We start from the raw sequence: 22,141 nt of genomic DNA, 5'->3' as shown, positions 1-22,141 counted from the left end.
CAGAAAGAGGGCTGTTTATACAGACGCTGCCTATCTAGACTGGCACACAACGCATCAAGTAATATCCTGTTGTTTTGGTTGTCTGTGTGTGTGTGTGCTTACAAAAACAGCACACAGATGGTGTGCTTAAAGGGCAGCTGCACAGTCCCCACTATTGTGCTCTGTGTGTGATTCAGAGTGTGTGTCCGTGTTAAGTGTGATGGTTGACACTCTGTAAGGCTGGCACAACCTCATATGCGTCTGCACTCACACACACAAACTCACTCACTCTGTCTCTTGTCCAGTTGTTATTTTTCTGTACAAGGCCTTTATTTAAGAGCTATAAATTGTCCAGCACAAAAATAAAGCATGGATAGGAAAGGCTGGACTAATAGGAAGGAAAAAAAACCCCACTGCTGGTCAGTGTGTGCATGTGTGTGTGTGTGCGTGTGGTTAGCTGGCAGGAAAGGGAGTGGGCGGTGATGGGCGTTTGATACATGGCACCACTTTCTAAAGGCCCCGAGGGTGGGCTGCAGCTGTGGGTGAATGTGGGGGACAAAGACAGAGTGTGTCTGTGACTGTGTGGGTGTGAAACTGCTAGAAAGACGGGAATATTAAAAGACAGCCATAGAAATGTCTCTGTCTGCTCAGGTTATGTAACCGTTTCAAGTGTAGCTATATATATTACACCTTACTCTGGGTGTGTGTGTGTATGTGTGTGTGTATGTGTGTGTGTGTCTCCAATCACCTGCCACTTTCAGCCCACTCTGAGAGGTGTGTGTGATCGGGGAGGTGACTCCCACAGGTGGGTTTCTTCCTTTCTTCAACATATTTCCCTGACCCAGGGTCTGAGGTTTCTTCAGTTCGCCCTTGCCTCCATCTAGCCCCTCCCCCTGCGTCCGCGTCTTTTTCCATTTATTGCCTGATTCGGACTTGAGACTCCCTGTATCGTAGATGCCGCTTCCCTGGCTCTTGCGGCTGGGTTTGGTATCGTCAGTATCCCAGGACAGACCACTTTCCACCAGGGATCTCTTCTCCGCATCAGTACGCATCTAGAAAGAGGAAGACAGACAGGCTTAGAGAAACAGTTGAGTGTGACAGATCTGACTTATTGAACACGGAGCCAAAAATTAGTTATATGTGTCTGGTAGGTTGTTTGCTTTAAGGTCATGGTTTTCCTAAATCTAAGGTCCATCTAAGTATGTTTATTTGTATGTTTTGGCAGCCTAAAATACAAAGAAGAAAAAAAAGAGGACAAGCTTCATAACAAAGAGAAGCCAAGTTTTTCTAAGTGAACATAAAAATGGCTTTAATTGCGTACTGGATTCAGAGCTCTTCTTATTGTGATATTTGATTAAAAGTGAGGAGGGCTCAAGGTTTACATGGATCTTCATATCATCTTCATACATCAGCATGTCCAACTGGAGTTGTGGTCCATGTTCAAACGGCTTCCTTTGTCATTTTATTTGTACTTCCAACAGCAAAGCCTTAAAGTGAGGTTAGTTATTTTAGCCTTAATCTAGATTTATAGCGCTATGGTGGAAATACTAACAGTCATTAGGTTTGTGTGTCAAGAGATTTATCTCTGCGAGAAGCGAAGAAACTACGTGTGCTTATGAACACCATGTCACTAAACCTGGATATTTTAGCAACTTTCTACAGATTTAAAATGCTAAGATGAAGATGATTCTTGCACATTCGGTGGTGATTTAAACTCTGGCAGAATAAAATACAAAATAAAATACAATCAAACGTAACTTTTGCCCACCTTTTAGAACTATATTCCATTTATGTAATCCTCCAGACTCCACCACAGTACTACAATTTTTTATTATTCAGAAATCTAATTTCACTTTGAATTATTAATTTCCTGACATCCCTTAACACAATCCATCTCACAAAGTTAGCTTGGGAGCCCGGGATGAATGAGCCAGTGGAACAACTCATTGAATCATTTATGCAAAAATGCTGTGCACCTTTTGAAATCAGTGCAGTAGTGTTCGTCATTGGTCACAGTTTGACAAAAAAGGGCACTCGATGAGGTGTGTGGATTCCGACAGGACGTCAGACTCTGTCTCATGTCGATGCTTTCTGAGCAGAAAAACATGTCTAGCCCAGTCAACCTCAAAAAACACACTCAGTGATGTCTCATTTCGCCAGTCTCAATCCTTCTGTGCGCTTTATCTGAACACTTCAAAAGAAACAGTGGGGGAAGAAAGTGCACTGAGCACACGCATACGATCACGTATGTACTGACACAAAAATATTAAAACACACACACAGACTCAAACACCCACCTACAGAGACATGACAGACAACACAACATAAACACAACCCAATAAAGAAGGATGTCAAATGTTAAACTGAAAAAGATGTAATTTTGTTATTAAGTCAAGGTCTTCTATGTGTGTGTGTGTGTGTGATCAATACACGCAACACAAAATTTCTGTGTAAGCACATGCTGACTGTTTATGGGAGTCAACGTAAGGATGAATATGACTATTTTCTTTTCCACAGAGGAAGATTATTCTCCTCTCTGTAGGAGGCCAACAGTTGCACAACGCATCAGGAAATGTGTGAATGTGAACATGGGTGCATGTGTGCGTGTGTGCACGCCTGTGTGTGTGTTTGAGTTCAGGACATTTCACCCAGCAGCTCTCAGAAGGACTCATATGCCGAATTCCTTTTTTATTAAAACCAATAGACCCCATGGGCAGGTTCACATCACATGAGGAGGTGGTATGCATGTGTGTGTGTGTGTGTGTGTGTGTCCTGTTTGACCAGACCTTGTTGATAAAACATTGTCATTTCCTCAGACACATTCCCTGATTATAGTAATAGGGAGGTGGTGCTCAGACAGCTGTGGCAAAACACTGATATCAACACAAACATACGCAGACATTCCGACACACACACACACACACATACACAAGAAGTACTGAGAAAACACGGCCTATTAACTTGGTCCACCTGCATGTGGAAATGAGGAAATCTAGGTTTTTGTACCACCTACATGCACCATATCCTCTCTTTGATTCTCTTTCTCTCTCAACCATGTCTTCTTTGTGCCCTCATTTCTTCATAAATCTCCTCTCCTACACACTCACATCCTTGTTGCGTGTATTATATAACATGTGGGAGAGATGAGGCATGAGTGTAAAGCCAGAGTTGCCTTTGAGGAAATTAAAATTGACATGAGAAAAAGGGAAAAAGGGGGGTGTGATAAAGAGGAGAAAACGGAGCAACAGAAAAGGATTCAGGGCACAAAGAGAAACCGATAAAGAAGAAACATCAGCTGAGCAAGCAGGGAGCCATGTGTGTGAGATGATGTGGGGTGCATGATGATGTGATGGCTGGTTGCTATGGTAATGATGCCATGGGGGGGTAATGGTTGCTATGACTCCTGCAACTAGGCGTGGATAGAGGGAGGCTGCCCGGTTCTTATGGCTTGCTGGCCCGGCTGCAGGACTGCAGATGGCCCTCAGTATATATATGTGTGTGTGTGTGTGTGTGTGTGCGCGCAGATGGTTGTTCTAGACCTGTCCTTCAGTAAACGGGAAAGGAAGACAAAGCCCCGCACTTTCAGCATCCCTGTGCTTTGGTTGCTATGGTTACACTGTATCTAAAATCCCGCTGCATCAGTCACTTAAACCACACTGCGGAGGTGTGACCTACATCAGACACAAATACACACATACACACACTGCTTGGAACCCATACGACTGCAGATGGTTCTTTAAGAACCTCAAGTAGAGCTGCAGACAGGATTTTAGAAGCACCGAGGTCACGACATCCAAATCCTAACAGCATCACAGTCGTTTTTCACGACCAGAGCATATATCAGTGTGCTTTACTGTATCATACAAGGGAAAAACAATTGCTCAATGTAGTTGCTTGTAGTTTAGTCTGTCAGGTTAATCAAACAACTAAACTGGACCAAAATTACAGGCTCAGTAGTATCAGATGAATGAAATCCTGGCTAGAAAAAAAGAAACTATGAACTGGTACACCTTTAGAGGTTTTAGAGGATTAGTGTAGAACAATGACCAATGACGACACGACTGTAAAACCCCCACAAAGGCCCAAGAGGCAGCCATGTAGAACAATGCGGCTGATCATTGCAGATGTCATAAAAAAAGTATGGGTGTGCAAAGAATACTTAATCAGGTTTTGTCTCTGATGTCGGTGTCCTGCTGCCTGTTGTGTGAATGACACATCATTCAGCACCTCATTAACACCTCACTGGATTAAAAGCTTAATCAATGCTACTGTACACACACTGCTAATCCACGTGTATCACAAGGCCCTGTCTGTGCGTGCGTGTGTGTTACTTACCACTATAGCTGAGTTTCTGCGGGAGCCGATCGGAGTGGTAGGCAGGGAGTTGAGGGTGGGACTCGTGTTGAACTCTTCAGAGCTGAGGTTGTCTGAGCCGTCACTCAAACCGCTGCTGATGGAGCTGCTCTCATCCCAACTGAAGGAAACAACGACAAAGAATCTGTGTCAGATAATGCTCATATATTAAAGCAGACATTCCCAGCTCACGGAACACGTAATCCAGGAAGTGTCATCTGCAGCAAGAAATTACTATTTGGCTAACAGATAATACCTGCAAACTGAGACAGTGTGTGAACATAGCAAGCAAGAAAAGAAGTGTAAACAGGTGGTAATAAGTAGTAGATGATTAAAAGAAAAAGTTAAAAGTAATGAGTACGCAATCCAAATAGTTAGCTAAAGATAATGTCTAAATAGTTGAAATATCTAGTTTCTGTCACCAGTAGTACAGATATAAAGCTGACTGAACCAAACCAAACAATGACAGTTTAATTGTGTGAAAACACACTGGACAATAACCATTTGTCATGCTGTTAGCAAACATTCAGTTTAACTCAATTCACATTTGCTACATGTCAGATCTTTTCAGTAGAGGTACTTCTGACAGTGCTGTGGGGGGGGGGGGGGGATCCAAAAAAACTCTGGGAGACAAGAAATTACAGGAGTCGGGATAAAGATGTTAAGTCCCCCACAATGCATTTGCTAAGAAAGTGTGTGTCTTTGGCCTTAAATCAGCTTATTCATAATGAAGTTGTAGAGTTACTGCACTGCAGCAATTAGGTTAAATCCAGACAGAGGGTTGAGGTCTATTTTTGGTGAAGAATAGGGCCTCATTGAACTGATAAACCTGAATTTACTGTCAAGCATCCACTTCTCTTCAAGTGTCCTTCATCAAAACACTGAATCCTCTCCAACTCCAAAAAATCCGAAAAAAAGGTGGAAAATCTCGTTGTTTCCTTGCAATGATCGTTCAGGTATCACATACATACCACATGCTCTCATACCTGAGAAAACCTGACAAAAAGACAGCAACATGTGACAGCTCGCTGGATATCTCATTGAAATTATACACTACACGAGCGATCAAAACTCCACCGGCTCAGCTGCATTAACAGTTGGCTCTGTGTCTTCCAGTTTGTCTTTTGATTAAATATTCATAGACATAGACGACCCCATTTAAAACTGCCTGCTCCAAATACCTAACTTTCACACTGCAAACACTTGGCAAACTAGAATTTGGAGCGCTCTTGACATCATCTCAGCCCACACACACACACAAAAATAACACCGAGGAACATATACAATGATGAGTGCGCCCACGAGTGCAACGCAGGAGGGAAGTCTGTGCCAGGACTGTGAAGTCTGTCCGCTTGGCACATTCCAGTATTTCATGATGCAGTGATGAAGAGAAATTGATTGTTTTTATACAACTGTTTGACCTCAACCAGTCTTGTCTAGCTCTACTATCATTATTAAGTAATTTAAGATATTTGTCAAACAGAAACTCATATGGGCTATTGTGTTAACTATATTATTTCGTCTATGCAGGAAGCCAAGTGAGAATGTATGGATATAAAACACTGCTAGAATCTCAAACCAGGAGAGAACACATTATTCCAGCTTTTGTACGCGTGTCCTTTAGAATTGATTTTAAGACTCTCTTTTGGTCTTTTATTGTCTGCATTTACTTCATCCATCTATACAGTCTAAAAGTCGGGGGTCAAATCCTTCAATATAAAGGACAGTGATATACTGTGATAAAACACAGAAAGAAGTTTTCTGTTTGTTTTTGTATCTTATTTTCTATTCTTTACCTCCAATTCCTTCTCTTTGTCACTTTAACAGGACTTTATTTTTGTATTGTTGTCCTTATTGTTTCTCCCTTGGCTTGGCTCTTTTATTTTAATCCTTCAAATTCAAATAAAGTTAGCATTATTGTTTCCACACAACGCCTTTCAAAAATCCCAACAATCCAGTTGTGGTTGATGTTTGTTCATTTCCTATCTGATGATAAAAACATGAATATTGTATTTACAGTAATATGACTAATCAAGGCGTATAAACCTCAAGAGATAATTGGAACTAATCTGTCGTCTGACTCAACTCAATGACTTGAATGAGAAAGGGAGAGTAACAGGGAAAAGTCACATGTGGGAGGTGTGTTCGGGTATGTGGGTGTGCTTGCATACATTAAGTGGGTCATAATTAGGAAGTTAGGGGATGGGGTGGGTTTTTCTTTCTCTTATTAGGGTCAATAGGGTAGATGGATATCGTACTATACTGTAAAACAAGTCGAGGGGGTGGGGTTTGTGGTAATGAGGTCACACTGTGTCATAGGGGAAGCTGGACGGCGAGAAAGCAGTGTGGGCCTTCCGGTTGGGTGCCTGTGTGGGTCACACTGCACCCTGGGGGACTTGACAGCGGGGATTGGGGGGAGAGGGGAGAGGGGGAAAGCCCTCCCTGTCTAGCCTGTGGATATGTAGACACACAAAAAAGAGCAGATGAGATTTTACGTCTGAAGTGGCTGTCATGCTGCCTTGTCTATATGCCAGAGTAGGATTAAGGGCAAATTTAAGATTTGGTCACAGACATCCAGGGAACAAACCTACATTTTCTGTCTCCCTGTGAAAAAAACAAACAAACCAAAAAAACAAAGTTTCCCTAAAATAAAACCAGGTAGTAGGATTTTCAAATCATATCATTTGACTTACAAGTTGAATAAACAAATCTTGAGCCAGGAAGTTGCTCAAAAACTGACCGGATGCAGTGAAAATGTGGAAAGCTGGTAGTTGATATCACTATTCATTTCATGACAAATTATGCAGTTTTTAAGAGAGATTTAACTTTCTAAGGAGTGTGTTGTTTTCCATATAAGCTCATCTTTGATTCCCATCTTAAACCAGATTTCTACTGACTCTCTATGCACAGAGGAACAAATAACCTTTAAACTCTTCCTGAGTGGAATCTATTTGTATATAATACTTGAGTGTGTATCATTCATTCCTTATTTAACAAATGCTCTGATGGAAGACAAACTTCCTCCTGTGAGACACAGCCGTGTTTTACCGTCAGCGCCTCTCTGAACAACACCTTTCTCTTCATATCCTGTTATACACTTCACAGCTGTCTGTCCACTGGAGCTTTTGTGAATGATAAAACTCTCTCAGATGAATAATTCTGATCTGATAAGAACTGAACAAACACGGTCTCTGCTGGACTTGGTCTCACTCAGCCGACCGATGCGAAAACATGAACACACAGAAGAGAGAGAGAGAGAGACAAGGTCGAGGGTCAATCATCTCGGATAGCTCCAACTAAATGGCATCAGTGACACGATCTCAGAAGTTTATATGATTAAATAAAGAAATCTGAGTATTTCAGTCACCAAGTAGAAATTCTGTCTTGTGCTTTTTGTTTCATCTGAAAAATAAAACGAGCTTTAAAACCAATGAATCCTTCATTAAAGACTGCTGGGATGAGCCCAAAACGAGCCGCAGAGTTTTTGACATGTTGAGACAATGTGGACGCCAAGAGGAACATAATCAAAAGTCAGTGTTACAGTCCACGTGTGTGTGTGTGTGTTTCAGCATGACTGTTTTGGCAGCAAGTTAGACTTCCTTCAATTCCAATCAGCAAAAATCATGTTCAATCGGACTTCAAACAGCTACATTTCTTAGTCTTGTGTGGCGGAAATATTGCAAGTGCATATTTTTTTTGGTAAAACACTATTGGTTCAAGTCAGCCCAAAGACTTTTGGCTGAAAAAGAAACTTTCTTATCTGAAATCCTCAATCAGTGTCTACCAACACACAGCCACACCAGATGCAATATGGTGTCATGCAGTTTTTCTTTGCCTCCTGTAGTCCTCCATCAACTCCACTGGGTGAGATGAAAGGAACTCTGAACTTGAAACGAGTGCAATGAAACACGAGGCTACTCAAAAGAACAGGGTGAAGTGGCATGTGGGGCGAGAAGAAAGAACTGAAACGACAAGCACGAGAAAGAGAGAGCTCTCGTGGAGAGTGAAGTGCTGTTGATGACAAAGAAAACCTCAACATCTCGGGACATGATGAGGATAGTGTCTCAACTCTCCTTCTAAACTTCCACCAAATTGCCTCCTCTACCTCAACCATCCTTCCTTCCTTTAACAGCAGCTTCTGAAATCCTCTGTTATAATCTTCCTTTACTGCGTCTCGCCTTTTTCATTCTTTAGCAGCAGCTGCAGAGACGGAGGGATAATATTAGCAACCAATTTATCTACATCACCCCCCTTCACACATTAGCCGATGTGTCACTGCAAAGCACCATTTTAGTTAAGCCACTTCCCTGTAACATTTGTATTCAAACTTACTCTTTCTCTTAAAAGCAAAACCAGCCTGCTATGGGACATAAACACATCCTGGAAAATCAACATGCAAGGTGTGATAAATGACACTATGGTTTAATTAAATTACATTATTGCATGAAGTTATTAAAGAATGAAGTGCAAAAGATGGCCATGGACCACATCTGTATGTCCTGAGTGTTAGATTTCATTTGCTTTAGACCTGCTCTACCTGCTCTTAAGCTAAATAACACAGCTGGAGGGAAAAGGATCAGAGCTTTGAAAAATGTTGCCCTGTGATTGTAATTTCATGAGCAAAATGAAAATCTGTGTTAATTTGATTTAGGCTGCAATAAATGTCAATTAGTCTGAAATGCACTTGATTAAACTCATTCTTCACCTTCACCTGACCGAGGACTTTTCTGCCCCTGCGCATCATGTGCTAAATGCAGCATCCAGCTGAGCTGACAATGTGCCACTTGGACGCATGATATTCTGTCATATCTCAAGCCAGCTGCGCGCAACTGGTTTCCTACTGCATTCACTCATGAAATTGTAACTGCAATTCTGAAAAGAACAACCACAATGAGTCGACGGCAATCTTAGAATTCATCATCACTCAGGAAGTGAGCTTCTTTCTTGCAAGCCGCAGAATATTTCAGATGATCTGAATATTTCAGTTTAATAAAGGTCATGGTGGTCTGTATAAACAACATCCTGCTTTCACAGATACATTATTTCTTTGTTCCTCATAGTCTGCAGAGAGGACCCACACATTCCCACAAATACTTAGCTTCACAAACTATCAAGAGAACCCTTGAATAGCTGCTGTAGAGCTTAATAGTCGGCTTTTATTAACAGGCTTCTGAATTCTTCCACTATTCAGAAGCGGAGCTAATTGCGCTGATCTCAACTCGAATGGTCTTTTTTTGCTACTCATTATGAGAGCACCATACTCCTTTCTCTGTCCGTCTCCTCCTCTCCTTTCCTCTTCTCTTCTCTCCTCTCCTCATTCTGACCTCTCTGCGATTGAGAAGTGGGAGAAAAAGGTGAGAGAAATAAACTCAATCTGGAGGGAAGGAAAAGTCACTGCAGAGACAAAGCAGCTTTGCCTGTGGTCTATAAGAGCAGTGTTTGCTGGGAGTTGGAGTCTTGCCAGCCACATGCAGCAGACTCAGAAATATTGTTTAATAAGCCGTTTTATCTAAACAAAAATGTGTTCACACTCCATGGAGGCCATTTGAACGAATTTGATGTTGAAGCTCTAGCACTGAGGAGAGTAGAATTTCAACTTTTGGAAGAAATTAAGTTATTTCTGACTTTGCAGCATGGTCAGAAGATGAGTTGTGATTGTGGAAGGAGACAGACTTACTGTCCCACACTGAAAGGATTAAAAAAACAAAAAACAAAAAAAACAACAATTAAGTAATTACCTGATCAATAGCCAGTGCACATTATAGAGAATGTTCGTGCACTTACGCAAGGTCTACCACTAAACAACAGATCAATAGCAAGGAGAAGCAAAATGTCATTACCATTTATCTAATTAAGGGCCACTGAGCAACAAGATCAGAAGTTGAAATGATTATGAATCTTTGGGAATGTGTTCCTTGTGGAGTTTTAGAGATCTAGGAGCTAAAGAGCTGCTTTTCTATGAATGAATACCTGTCTCGCGCACAAGCACATTTAGGCATCTTACCGATGGTGTCATGGACATGTTTTTAAGACCTCAAGGATACACAGAATTAACTTTGATGAGTAAAACGGACTGTAAACATCTACAACACAGAACCTTTAAGCTCAAATAGGTAGGAAATTACAATTAGACCCACTGGACTGTACTAGAGCAGATAAGATGAGAGAATGGAAGAAGTTGGAAGGTGTTAGCTGGCACAGGAAGCAATTTGTAGAAGAGGTACAATGATACAAAATCAAAAATGCCAAAAAAGCTCTAGACCTTGTGAACGATATATAAATATGTAATGGTGACATGGATAAAGGGGCTGAACTTTTGGTACCCTCGCAGGGTTTAACAGGTTTTATTCTGGGTGTTATTTGGACAGACTCTCCCACTTGTGTAAAAGCACGGAAAGTGTTTCTGCAGTCCTACAGGAACTTTCCATTCCCATTAAAATCCACTGTCACATGGCAGAACCCAAAATGGATAAATCAGACCAGTTCCTGGTTGTAGAGATGCCTTTTCAGGCAAATGGAAAGTAGGGCACTGCCAGACGTGCACTGGGCAGTCGGCTCAGAAACTGGAGGGGGCACACATGAAAAGGCTGCTGAGATCATTAGCTTCACCAAAGACTAAAAATACGTGAGACTGTCACTGGTACTACAGATGACAATAAGGGGAGGTTCACTGCTTGTGCTTGTGTGTCAGTTCAGTATTAACAGATAGATCTCACATCAGCTTGAAGAGGGAGAAAACAGCAAGTGACTTGGACTCAAAGTTATGGGTGAGGGACAGTGAGAGGACACATCTGGCTATGCACAAAAAACCACCATCTTGAAGAGACTCGTCAACCATCCCACCACAGAAATGCCACAATCCAACCTGCAGCGGATGTCAGGATGCATAAACAATGTTATTTATTATGTTCAGAATGTCTTGACAGACAAGATTTCACAAAAAAAGATCAACTGTGAAAAGTAAGTGGAACCACATTATGCCTCGCTGTCTGTTCACACATCCTTTACAGGTTTCTGTCTGGATTTATAAAACAGGATGTAAACCCAAACAGGGACAACTGTATGTAAACACAAATCCACACACACTGTCACAAAGCAAAATGACTCATTTGCAGGAGAGAGCAGTGTGGCTGGCCACACCCCATCATCACTGTGGTTTCTCTCTGACACACTCATGGCTGCACTGACCATCTGTGAGACAGGGTCTTACAAAGAATGCTCTAGATTTTATTTAAGCCTTAGAAATTCTATGATAAGAATCATTCTGACTATGCGCATTAACTGACATCAAATATGTGTGGATGAGCATTTACCTGGTAAGACCGAAGGAGAGGGTGACTGTGGTTTGTGTGCACAGATGGCTAACAATATGGGTCCCTGGACCACTTCAGCAGCTTATCACCAGGAAACACACTCACACACAGAAAATTTCCGGTCAAACTGACAGTAGAAATAGGAGCAATCTGATCAAAATATTCTGGTTAGGTGGAACATTTAAAACATTCTGTGGGTCGCAATGAATTTTTCAGAAGCTTCTGTGTAGGATTATCCATCACTGCAGCACCATATAAGCCCATGAACAAATTCCCTCTACAGGCCAAGCATCCACTATATCTTGAAAGCCTCAAACTCTGACAGATAAGGTGCAGTTAAGACATAACACACAACCAGTACATACTTTGTAGCTATGGTGATCATCATACATGTCACCTTTCTGTGACTGTATACAACATGCAGCCAGATAGATTAGAAAAGTCATTTTAGCTGCTTGTTTCCATAAAGCATCGGCCATCTGCTGCCCCCTGGAGCCACTGTATGTTCTTATCAGAAACACACTGCTGTAATACAGAATTTTAATATCACTGATAAATTACTTACTCTACAACTTTCTAATGACGTCAAGTTGTTGTCTGGTGCTTGAGGCACTCTTCAAGTAATTAGCAACAAATCTGCCATTAAAATGGCTTTTAATTAGCTACCCCATACAGGTTCTCTGTTGAGTTGTACTGTTCAACACTTGGAGTAAATCATTGACAAAAGCCAATTAAAAACTTGATTGCACATGTGGCCTGCCTTTGGTTACACACTAAACAGAGAAATTAATTTCCTCTTCAGCGTTATTTATTATTTCCTCTCCATCCCATTTCCACAAGGAGGAATGGAACGATGTGGGATAGCTGCTTGGACACTCTTTTGTACACACACATGCACATACACACACACCACACGCAGCAGTATTTGGGCATTACAGGGGATTACAGAACAGGCTGGAGTTAATGAGCTCGTAATTACTGCTAATTCCATCTGCCACCGGGATCAGAGCAGATCCAGGGGTGTCAGCTGGAGGTTCAGTATGTGTGCGTATATATATATATGTGTGAGTCCATTGAGGGAAATAGGAGGTCACATCCCTAAATGGCCATCACAGTGGAGAAACCCTGTTGTGCCTTTGATGGGCATATCCCTGACAGCAATGGCCTGGGGGTTTAGGATACAAACACACACAAACCCATCACATGTACTAAATTGCCATTGTCCCCTGGAGTGAATTAGCTGTCAGATGTGTGTGATGTTAAAGGCTGGTGGGAACAGCAGCTTTGTTCAAGTCACTGCTCCGCTGAGGCTAACACTAAGCCAGGCAGGGCTGCGTATTATTGGCTCTAACGTATGCGTCTCTGTGTAGAAGAATATCAAGGTACATCACTCTTCCAAGTTCACCCTGCACGAACGGGGACACACTCGACAAATGCTCAGGGCTTTCTGTGTGGAAAGTTAAAGCAATGAAAAGGCAATCACGTGCATCAGGAATCCTGGTCAGTAATTTTTTTTCCTTATTTTTTGTGTGTGGGGGGAGGTGATGGACAGAGAAAACTGTACAGAAAAATTGCTTCAGCAAAATTCTCTCCAGGCAGAAAAATTATCTCTGAATCTTGTCTCTCCTCCTGACCTCCCCAGGGTGGATGGACGAGGTTTGCTCAGAGTTCAACACGTTGCAGCTGAGAGACGACTTGGCTCTGAACTACTTCATCGCTGTGAAATGAAGCAGGACAGTTGAAATGGTGGAAGGCTCCAAGCTTCATATAAGGAACTCTGAGTGGTGAAATAGTCTTGGAACCAAAAACTGTGTGACTGTTGATCACGCTGACGCCAACTGGGTCGTCTTGAGCTTCTCATACTGCGAAGCCCCAATAAGGAAAACAGAAGTTGGGAGAGGTGTGCAGATGATTCACTGAGAGACACAAGACACACGAACTCTGCTTCTTGTTTGTATTTGTCTTCTTCTTACTCAGCTCAAATGGGGTTAAAGTTTAAAGGTTACTGACCCCCAGTCTCAGTAAGGCTTATGCAGGGCTTTGAATGCAGTCACAATACAAACAATGCCCTTTGAACACATTTAGCATAAATTAAAGCATAGATTGCTAAAGCAGAATGTGAATCGGTTCCTTCTCAAAGCTTCTCATCGTCTTGATATGAAGAGCATCACAAATTGGGTCAAAGTGTGTTAGATATCAGAAGATATTAAAATGCTTCAATGTGTTAGGTGGTGATCCACTAACCCTTGACCCCCAATAGTATCCTGAGTTTCCTAAAAAAGTACCCCTCTTCTCCACACAAGAGCAGGAAGCAGAAGAGGGACAGCACTCCTGGGACAAGGTGGAACGGCCTTTTAAATCACCTCCATAAGTAGTTCAGTCTGGGGTGCAGTTTCCCAGCCACAGTGCAGGGGCTAAGAAATGGGGAGGAGCTCACAAGGGGAACCCCGGCATGCAGAGGCCCGGGACAGGGGTTGGATCCTGGGGTAGAATTACCCCTGGCCTGCCTCCCTCCAGATATGTCAATGACAACAAAACAGAATTAAATACGATACAGCCAACCTGTTAAGTTTTAGGAGAGGAAAATGTAGCACAGACCAAAGTTTAATCACTGATGTTAACTGAGAAATCTTCTCGAGATAGGATGGTATTCATTTACAGTAATGAGGATGTGTCTGCATTTGCAACACAATGAAATGCACCACAATAGGGAAATAACTCCCTTGAACACAGACTGTCTCTCTCTCACACACACACACACAGCAGATGGAGGAACTATGATATCAGCAAGATGTGAGTTACTGTTCATGGGAAAAGACCTGTGGCTCAACACCAAATGCCTCAGTCATAACAACCTGCACATGCCCAGAACACATAAATAACATTTCAGAGTTCGGAGTCCCCATACACAAAGAAAAAGTCACGTTAATGAAATGTATTTCTTCAATGTTGTTACCAGCTCTGCAATTTCTGATGACGACAGCCACCACTTGATTAGGTGTTAATCTCCCAGATTAGTACGGACAACAGCAGTCAGTTTCTACATCGCAGGGAGATGTTAAACGTGCTGACTGGAGTGGATCAGTGAATTCTGGGCTGATGGTACTTAAGAGACCAAGCAGCGTCTCTTAAGTCAGGATGGGAGGTAAGAAAAGAGTAGATATGTTTAGACAGGAAGAAACAGACGAAAGAGAAAGCCCAAGGTGAGAACACGTGAATTATATGATTGCATAGCTTTTGTTTAAATCAAATCAAGCTTCAGAAAGAGATTAGAGATCTGAGTTGGACACCACCGAGCACCTGGCAGAGGTTGTCCAAACACCACCTTAAAAAAAAAGAATACAAGAGCCATTGACTGGAGCAGAGATTCTCTTTCACTTCCTCTGGCTGAGATAAAGCAGACACCTATAAAAACACACAATGTTACTCCTATGTGTGGTGGAGGTGATAGACAAGTCGCTGTATGTGTGTGTGTGTGTATGTGAACACATGTGGTGGTGACCAACAGGCCTCGGGGCGCACCCTGCATGAGCACGCACCCATCACCTGCTGTCACTCACAGCACACGCCCGTTTAAAGTTCTTACAGTGAGTTTGGGCGACATTCCTCAGACTGCTCAAAACATACACTTCACATTCCAGCCAGTGTATTCTGGGGTTCCACTCCCTAATCCACTGACATATGCAGACGCACATATGCATACCGTGGCATGAGAGCACAGACACATGTAAAAATAAAACGACGAGAACCATAATCTGCACCCTCGAGTTCTACACAAACTGGAAGAAACTGTCTCCGTTTCCATCCGTCTCAAAAGGACATTGTCTCAGCTTTATATCCATGTGACACTTTATATTCACTCCTAGAAAACTACTTCACTATCAGGTGAAAGTTACGTCCTGAGTTCATTATAACCCGTGGCCACTGAGGTTAGACTTAAAGCTTTCTCTCTCATCTCCAGTGAGCCTGTTAAGGTGGACTGTTGTCTGGTTGTAGGTCCTTCTCTGGCTTTGATGTAACAGAGAAACTCACTAAACCACAGGGGGGGCACCACCTCATGAAAATATGAGCTCTGTTTGTGAACACAGGCTCCTGTGTGTACAATAAAAAAAGAGCATGTGGCTTAGAGGGTTACAGGTTACAAGCATCTGTTGTTTTGCTCTCAGGTCTCCCTAATGACCTTGTAGGACGGTCAAGTTAGCTTGTTCGTTTAATTGGGCAAACATCAAGAGGTCACATGAAATGACTTCAGTCACGGGTTTTTCTGTATTTTGGCTCCCCATCCAAACTGACTGGAGGTTTCTGGCTATTGAAAATGAATCCATTTGTGACTAAATTTGAAAAATGATGGATGCAGAAAGTAAACTTTTGGTCTGGTTGGTAACCTAAAAGTGCCCTGCACCTGTGCAGTAGGTAGTTTTGAAGGCTTTTGATTACTCTGCCATTTGTAGGTGAACACGAATTTTTCTGGGAAAAACACCAAAAGCGCACCTGTGCGGATAAAAAGTTTTCAAAACCTCAACACCCTGGTGTTCTCAGATTCATCTACACTTGTGTTGACATGTTTGTGTGCTGAAGATTATTTAGTCCTTTTCATGAATCGTGAATCATGAGGGTGTGATGACATCGTCAACAGGCCGTTGACCCTTCTAACTCATCCGGTGTCTGAGTCAGCAAAGTGAGTTTCCAAAACAGCTTTATCTTTGCTGAATCTCTTAAGTCAAGCACAATAAACAATATCAGTGTGACTCTCGGTGTGAAAGCTGATAGCACTTACTTTCTACATCTTCTAATGACAGTAATGATGATCTTCGTGTTGGATTAGAGAAAGTGTTGGAGTGAAGTGAAAATGTCCTCAACCAACCAGCCAACATCAATAACACTTCATCTTTTACAGCGTCAAAGTTAGAGGACATTGGCTCAGTCGGCTGACAGGTGCCACCTGACTAACCCAACATTTTTTAACAGTCTAGTGAATGTGTACACCCAGATAGATTATAATTACAATACAGTAATTCAAGATTTTACAGATTTCAGCTTTAATTACCACATGGGATCTCTAATGAAGCAGCTGATGGCAGGAGGCACTCAAAGCATTTAACCAATCAGAGCTGCTGACCAACACTATATGACACATTAATGACCGATGTCACCAGTTGTGCTGTTAACCAGGGGTGGGTATAGATACTGGGGTAGGTCACGTTGAGCAGGCTTTATTTCTGTTGTTCAGATGATGACACACACACACAGACACACACACAGGGACAGGCGCTAAGCTGATGTTGGATTGCTTTCAATATGACTAACAGAAGTGATCAAATCTTTGTGTTGCCTGGAACTGGTTAGCTAATGATGCATGTTTAGTGTTTCATTACGTGCACGCGCACGCTGACACCCACACATAGACTTACATGCACATAAACTCACAGGCTTACTAATACCAGCTCTGGTTTCGATCATATGGTTTATCAGTCTTTTGACAGACAATCTGTTTAAGCACACATGTCCAACTCAAACAGGCATAGAAAAACATTCTAGTATGTGCGCTGCGACTGAAATGCGTGTGTGTGCCTGTCTGTCCATTGGTTAGATGGCAAATGTGTGTCTGCTGGGTGTGTGTGTCTAATGCCCTGATATCAGGCCACTCTGCTCTAATGGGTTTACATAAAGGGTCGATTGATGCTACAGGGGTCAGTGGACCAAAAAGAGCAAAGCTGACCCCCAATGCTCCCCCAAACACTCTAATACACACACACACACACACACAAACTGAATCAACAAGCAGCTCCATCCTTCTTACTGCACCTCTAAACAAGTCAACTTCTTACAATACAATTAGATAATTCTCACAAGGCGTGGGTTATAACGATGATAAGGTGGAGGCTTGCTGCTGTCCACCCAATCGCAGCAGATATACCGGGTGAAGGCGTCGTTCAAAATGTAGGTCAGCCAGTCCGGTAGAATGCGGTGCCGTCCCCGCAGCGGATCGATGCGAACACACCCACTCACACACATACCTGCCTCTGCGGACCGACCAGCAAACACCAACAAATCACTTGTCATCGCACTCAACTTAAAACAATGGACACGTCAGTCGACCGTGAAATACAGAAACACTTAAGGCGCGCGCGCACATCATGCGCGTACACATCCAGATGCAGCACTCAGATCCATTAGATCCTTTATTCTCATTTGATGATCAGCATTAATACGTTTACTTTGATGCTAAGGCACAAACACCGTCCCGCCTCTAATAGACTGCTTCTTTTAGTCTGAGCAGAAACAATAAAAGGCAGTGCTGATTCAACATATGGCTTTCCGCATTGAGGTTTGTGCCTATATAGTCTATAGCTCCATCTATACGCTCACCTAAAGCCCGTTCTTCACTCGGCGTCTAGACTGAGATACAACACCACAGTACAGCCTAATCTGAGCGCATGTCAGTTACAATAATGAAACGTGCCACCATGCAGCTGTTGGGGTTTTATCAATGAGGCATGCTGCTGTGTTTTACGCACTGGTTCCGCTGGTGCGTCTACAAGCCCATTCAGCCCTGTGAGACACACTCACGTTTGCACCGCGTTTACACAATCTAGAGCAATGTCACCAGTGTGTCAATTGGCTACTCATCCGGTATTCTCAGTCACATGCATGCTCTGGTCTCATCCGTTACCTTGACAGAAAGTGCATTGTCCTCCCCGCGCGCTGCGGCGCCGGGAGCTGCAGCATTTTTCCGTTCAGCACGCGTCCGCTCATTCTTCAACCGTCCAGTTTTTTACGCCGCTTTGTTCCCGTTAGGCATATCCTGCTGCTAAGGCTCGGAAGTAACGCAGAGAGATCAGAGATCCACCCGGTGCTTTCCGCTGCTGGTAACCGGGGAACCGCCTGTAAGAGTCAGCAGCATTAACCGACTGACCCACTCCTGCAGCGCCTCCACTCTGACACTCTCTCTCTCTCACACACACACACGCTCACGCAGGGAGAGAGGGAGGCGATGAGCAAGGGAGGGAGGCATGGATAGAAAGGCAACACCCAGAATCCCTCCTCCTTCGGCCCCCGTTTCACTGATCGCGACCAGCTGTGCCTTTTTCAAAAGCGCATGGAGGCTTTAACGCGCATTCAGCCGCATGATAAAAAAAAAACGCAGTCATCACATTCTCTAAAACGACATGTCAAAGACATTTTCGCACTCTTAAATCTCTAATCATCACACCAGACAGTCTCCTGACTCCACTCACTCAGCCCTCGGATGCCAAGTGTAGGCTGACATTCATTTTAATTTCAGTTTTCAGTGGTGGAGGAAGTAATTAGATCCTTTACTTGAGTAAAAGTATCAGTGATACACAATGCTCGACAACCAAAAGCCCCGAATACAAAAGGTGACAAAACACACATCAGCAAAATGTATCAGTTTATGTACTTCCTAATCAGGATTTCATAGTTGGACTGCTGATGGATGCATTAGTGTATAATTTGTAACCACGTTCAAATCAGACATACTGTTTATAATTATGGCTTTACTAATGGGTAATAATTTATTCATCCTTCGTATCAGTAGTATAAATTTTGGCTTGCCAGGTTGTGAAAAAGCCTTTGGCTGAGATATATCCTGTTTCAGCAGCTCTTACGTTGGCTTTTTTTTTACTACTTTAATCCATAACTTCTGGAAAGGAGCTGCAGCTGCATCTAATGGCTTATTGTACAGAGTAAGTCATTTATAATGGGTCATCATGGGTGTTCATTTAAATGCTGTAGCTAGTGGATGTCTGAGCTACTATTTCAGGTGGTTGGATATTTTAATCTGTAATGATGCATATGTGTTCTAATCATGTGTTTTTTTATATATAAAATCTTAATATACAACCTATGATGTCAACTGTAAAAAGTACAATATTTCCCTGTGAAATGCAGAGGAACATGAATATGAAGTGGCATATAAAGGATATACATCAGTAAAGCAGTTCCAAACTTTTAAACCGTACTGTACCCGAGTGAATGTACTCAAAATACGTCCTGTACAATGGATCAATAGTACAGAAAAATATTACATAACACAGACTTTATCATGAGGAGACCATATATGTGTGTTGATATAATAAAAAATAAAAAAGAACACATATGACTTGTTGATTTATTACATGTAAATGTCTTTCAACAGTCACCCAGTGTCTAGAAGAAATACTGGCTGGTAGCCAAACCAATGGTGGCATAAATAAGCCTCAATCAGGATGTAATGAAGCACGGAGGGTAAATGACTCTAGTGTTTCTATTGTAACAGAGTGTGTATTGGCTATTGGAAACCAGCAGAGGAATAGAGTGGGTATCATGTATCCACATCCACCCGACCCCCCTCGAGCTCTGCCTGCTCCCACACAACATCCAGTGGTGTTTAAACACTTTAAACACTGAGTGGACCCCAGTGAATAGATCTGCCTGTCTGCTGGGTCTGTTCAATAAATGAAGGGTGAGACAGACAGACAACCAGAAGAGGGGGGAGAGATGGAGATAATTAACACTGTCTTTTCAGTGAAGAATAAAGGGTGTGAATGGTTGAGAGAGAGGGAAAGACAAGAGATAGAAATGGAGAGATTAGAAAACACACTCACAGAGAAAGAAAAATAAGTTTTTTCTTTTTAAGTGCAGAGGGAACAAAGACAGAATTCTTTGGGGCACTGCTCACCCGTACCATGGAGGGAGAGGTGGGCACAGTGTGTGTGTGTGTGTGTTGGGGGGGTCTGATTGGCACATTGGCATGCTGAACTGCAGGTGTGTGGAGCCACTGCCATCGTTTTTGCCTAGCGTTACTAATAAAGAGAAAGAAAACAGTTTCTATGTGCACATGTGTGCACAAACATTCCCACATTCTCACACACACACACAATCAGCCTTAAGTCAGTGTGAGCCTTTGCTTTTATTCATTTCAACCCTCATCCGTGTTTCTGGAAAGGGTAGTTGGACAGGGCTGTGCGTCTGTCTGGCCAGCTTTTACTTCGACTGCTGACTCATGTCCAGACATGTCTTCTGTCTCCCTTCCTGTTTGTTTGCTTCTCCTCATCAAAGAGGGTCTCTTTTTCACTTCTACACTTCTTTTCACTCAGTATCTAAGACCACAGGGCTTGTTTTCAACGTACGTGTTTGTGTTGGTGTTGGTGTGTGTGTGTGGCTGTACTGGTGCAGTAGACCAGTATAATTAGGCAGTGATGTAACTGTGTAATGACAGTACACAGGCAGGGTCATCCATATGACCCTGGGAACCTGTCACTCCTCTGCTGATGAAAGAGATGAGCGACCTGGGAAAGCTCATCCCCCTTATCAGACCAGGAACTCACACAGAGGCACATGCAACACTTGCTAACTCACCAGCTGAACATAAACAAACCTGAAAAACCCACACACATAAATCATACTGAAATACTCCTCTTCACACATGGAAACTGTTGTTACTTAGTCAACTTTTAATTTTCCTCTCTAACTATTAGCCTGGAATGTCTTTTCTTTTCACAAACCTTAACACTAGAAAACTTGCCTTTCTCACTCACTTCCTGTCCACTCTCACACACATGCGCGCACACACATTCCTTTGTCAGACTTTCTGTCAAACAGCCACCTCCCCCAGAGAAAGAGTCAAGCCATAGTTTATATACCAGCCTGTATGCTCAGTTTAGTCCCTCACTAACAGCAAGCCATGGTTTTAAAACCCAAACCATGACCTCACAGAGACAAACTCTGGGCTGGACATCAAAGTATGTGACCCAGAATGAAAAAGCTGCTCTTGTTTTTAATTGAGGGACCCTCCATGTCTGGACCACCAAAAGCATCTAATTTGACTCTTACTTTGACATGATGCTATCATCAAGGTCTAATCTGCTGAAGACAATATGAAGTGGGACTGCTCCGAAACTTGACTTCAAAGAAGGGTTGTCTTTCAAGAGAAAGAAAGAGACAACCCCCCCTCCCAAAAAAAACAAGAAAAAAATACAAGGAGAACAACAAAAAACATCCAGCATGCTGGAGAGATCAAATATAGTTCAACAGGTTGCTGCAACCAGTTCAACTTATGTCTCCTTGGAAAATAATGAGGATACGTTCACTATTGGGAGCAGGAAAGTATGAGATTAAGAGATGGCATAATGAGGAGAACAGGAAGGGAGAATGATAGGAGGGCAGAAAGAAAAGTGTGTGACTAATGTCGAAATAACTCCAGAGAATAACACGGTGGGAGTCAATGGGAGGGAAGAAAGGTTAATTCTTATGCGCATTACAAACCCCCTGTCACACCCCACTGTTAACCCTCCAAGGTTCAGCTCTAGTGTGTGTATTGTGTGTGTGAGTGTGTGTGCATATGCTTGTGAGCATGTCTGTAGCTTAGATTTGAGGCAACTTCCATCCAAAATTCTCCAAAAGCTTGTCCTTGGCCATGCATTTTCATTTACCCCCCATGGTGGAACTAGGCAGGTACTTAAAAGGCTCTGTGGATGTAAAGGGAGGATATGAAT

The 22,141-nt window shown here is 42.6% G+C and overlaps 1 protein-coding gene across 8 annotated transcripts in view; it reads right to left on the bottom strand.

Moving 5' to 3' along the window:
* Positions 1-22,141, bottom strand: part of LOC124062944 (neuron navigator 1-like) — a 95,198-nt gene that overhangs the window by 17,606 nt on the left and 55,451 nt on the right. For all 8 annotated transcript variants that reach the window (XM_046396064.1, XM_046396069.1, XM_046396070.1 and 5 more), the window contains 2 exons: positions 4,315-4,453; positions 728-1,031 (listed from right to left, as the gene is read on the bottom strand). In XM_046396064.1, the coding sequence (XP_046252020.1) occupies positions 728-1,031; positions 4,315-4,453 (443 nt within the window). The remainder of the gene's footprint in view (positions 1-727; positions 1,032-4,314; positions 4,454-22,141) is intronic.

Source organism: Scatophagus argus, chromosome 8 (assembly GCF_020382885.2).
Source record: "Scatophagus argus isolate fScaArg1 chromosome 8, fScaArg1.pri, whole genome shotgun sequence".
Taxonomy (NCBI): Eukaryota; Metazoa; Chordata; class Actinopteri; family Scatophagidae; genus Scatophagus; species Scatophagus argus.
This window is presented reverse-complemented; position numbering and strand designations above follow the sequence as displayed.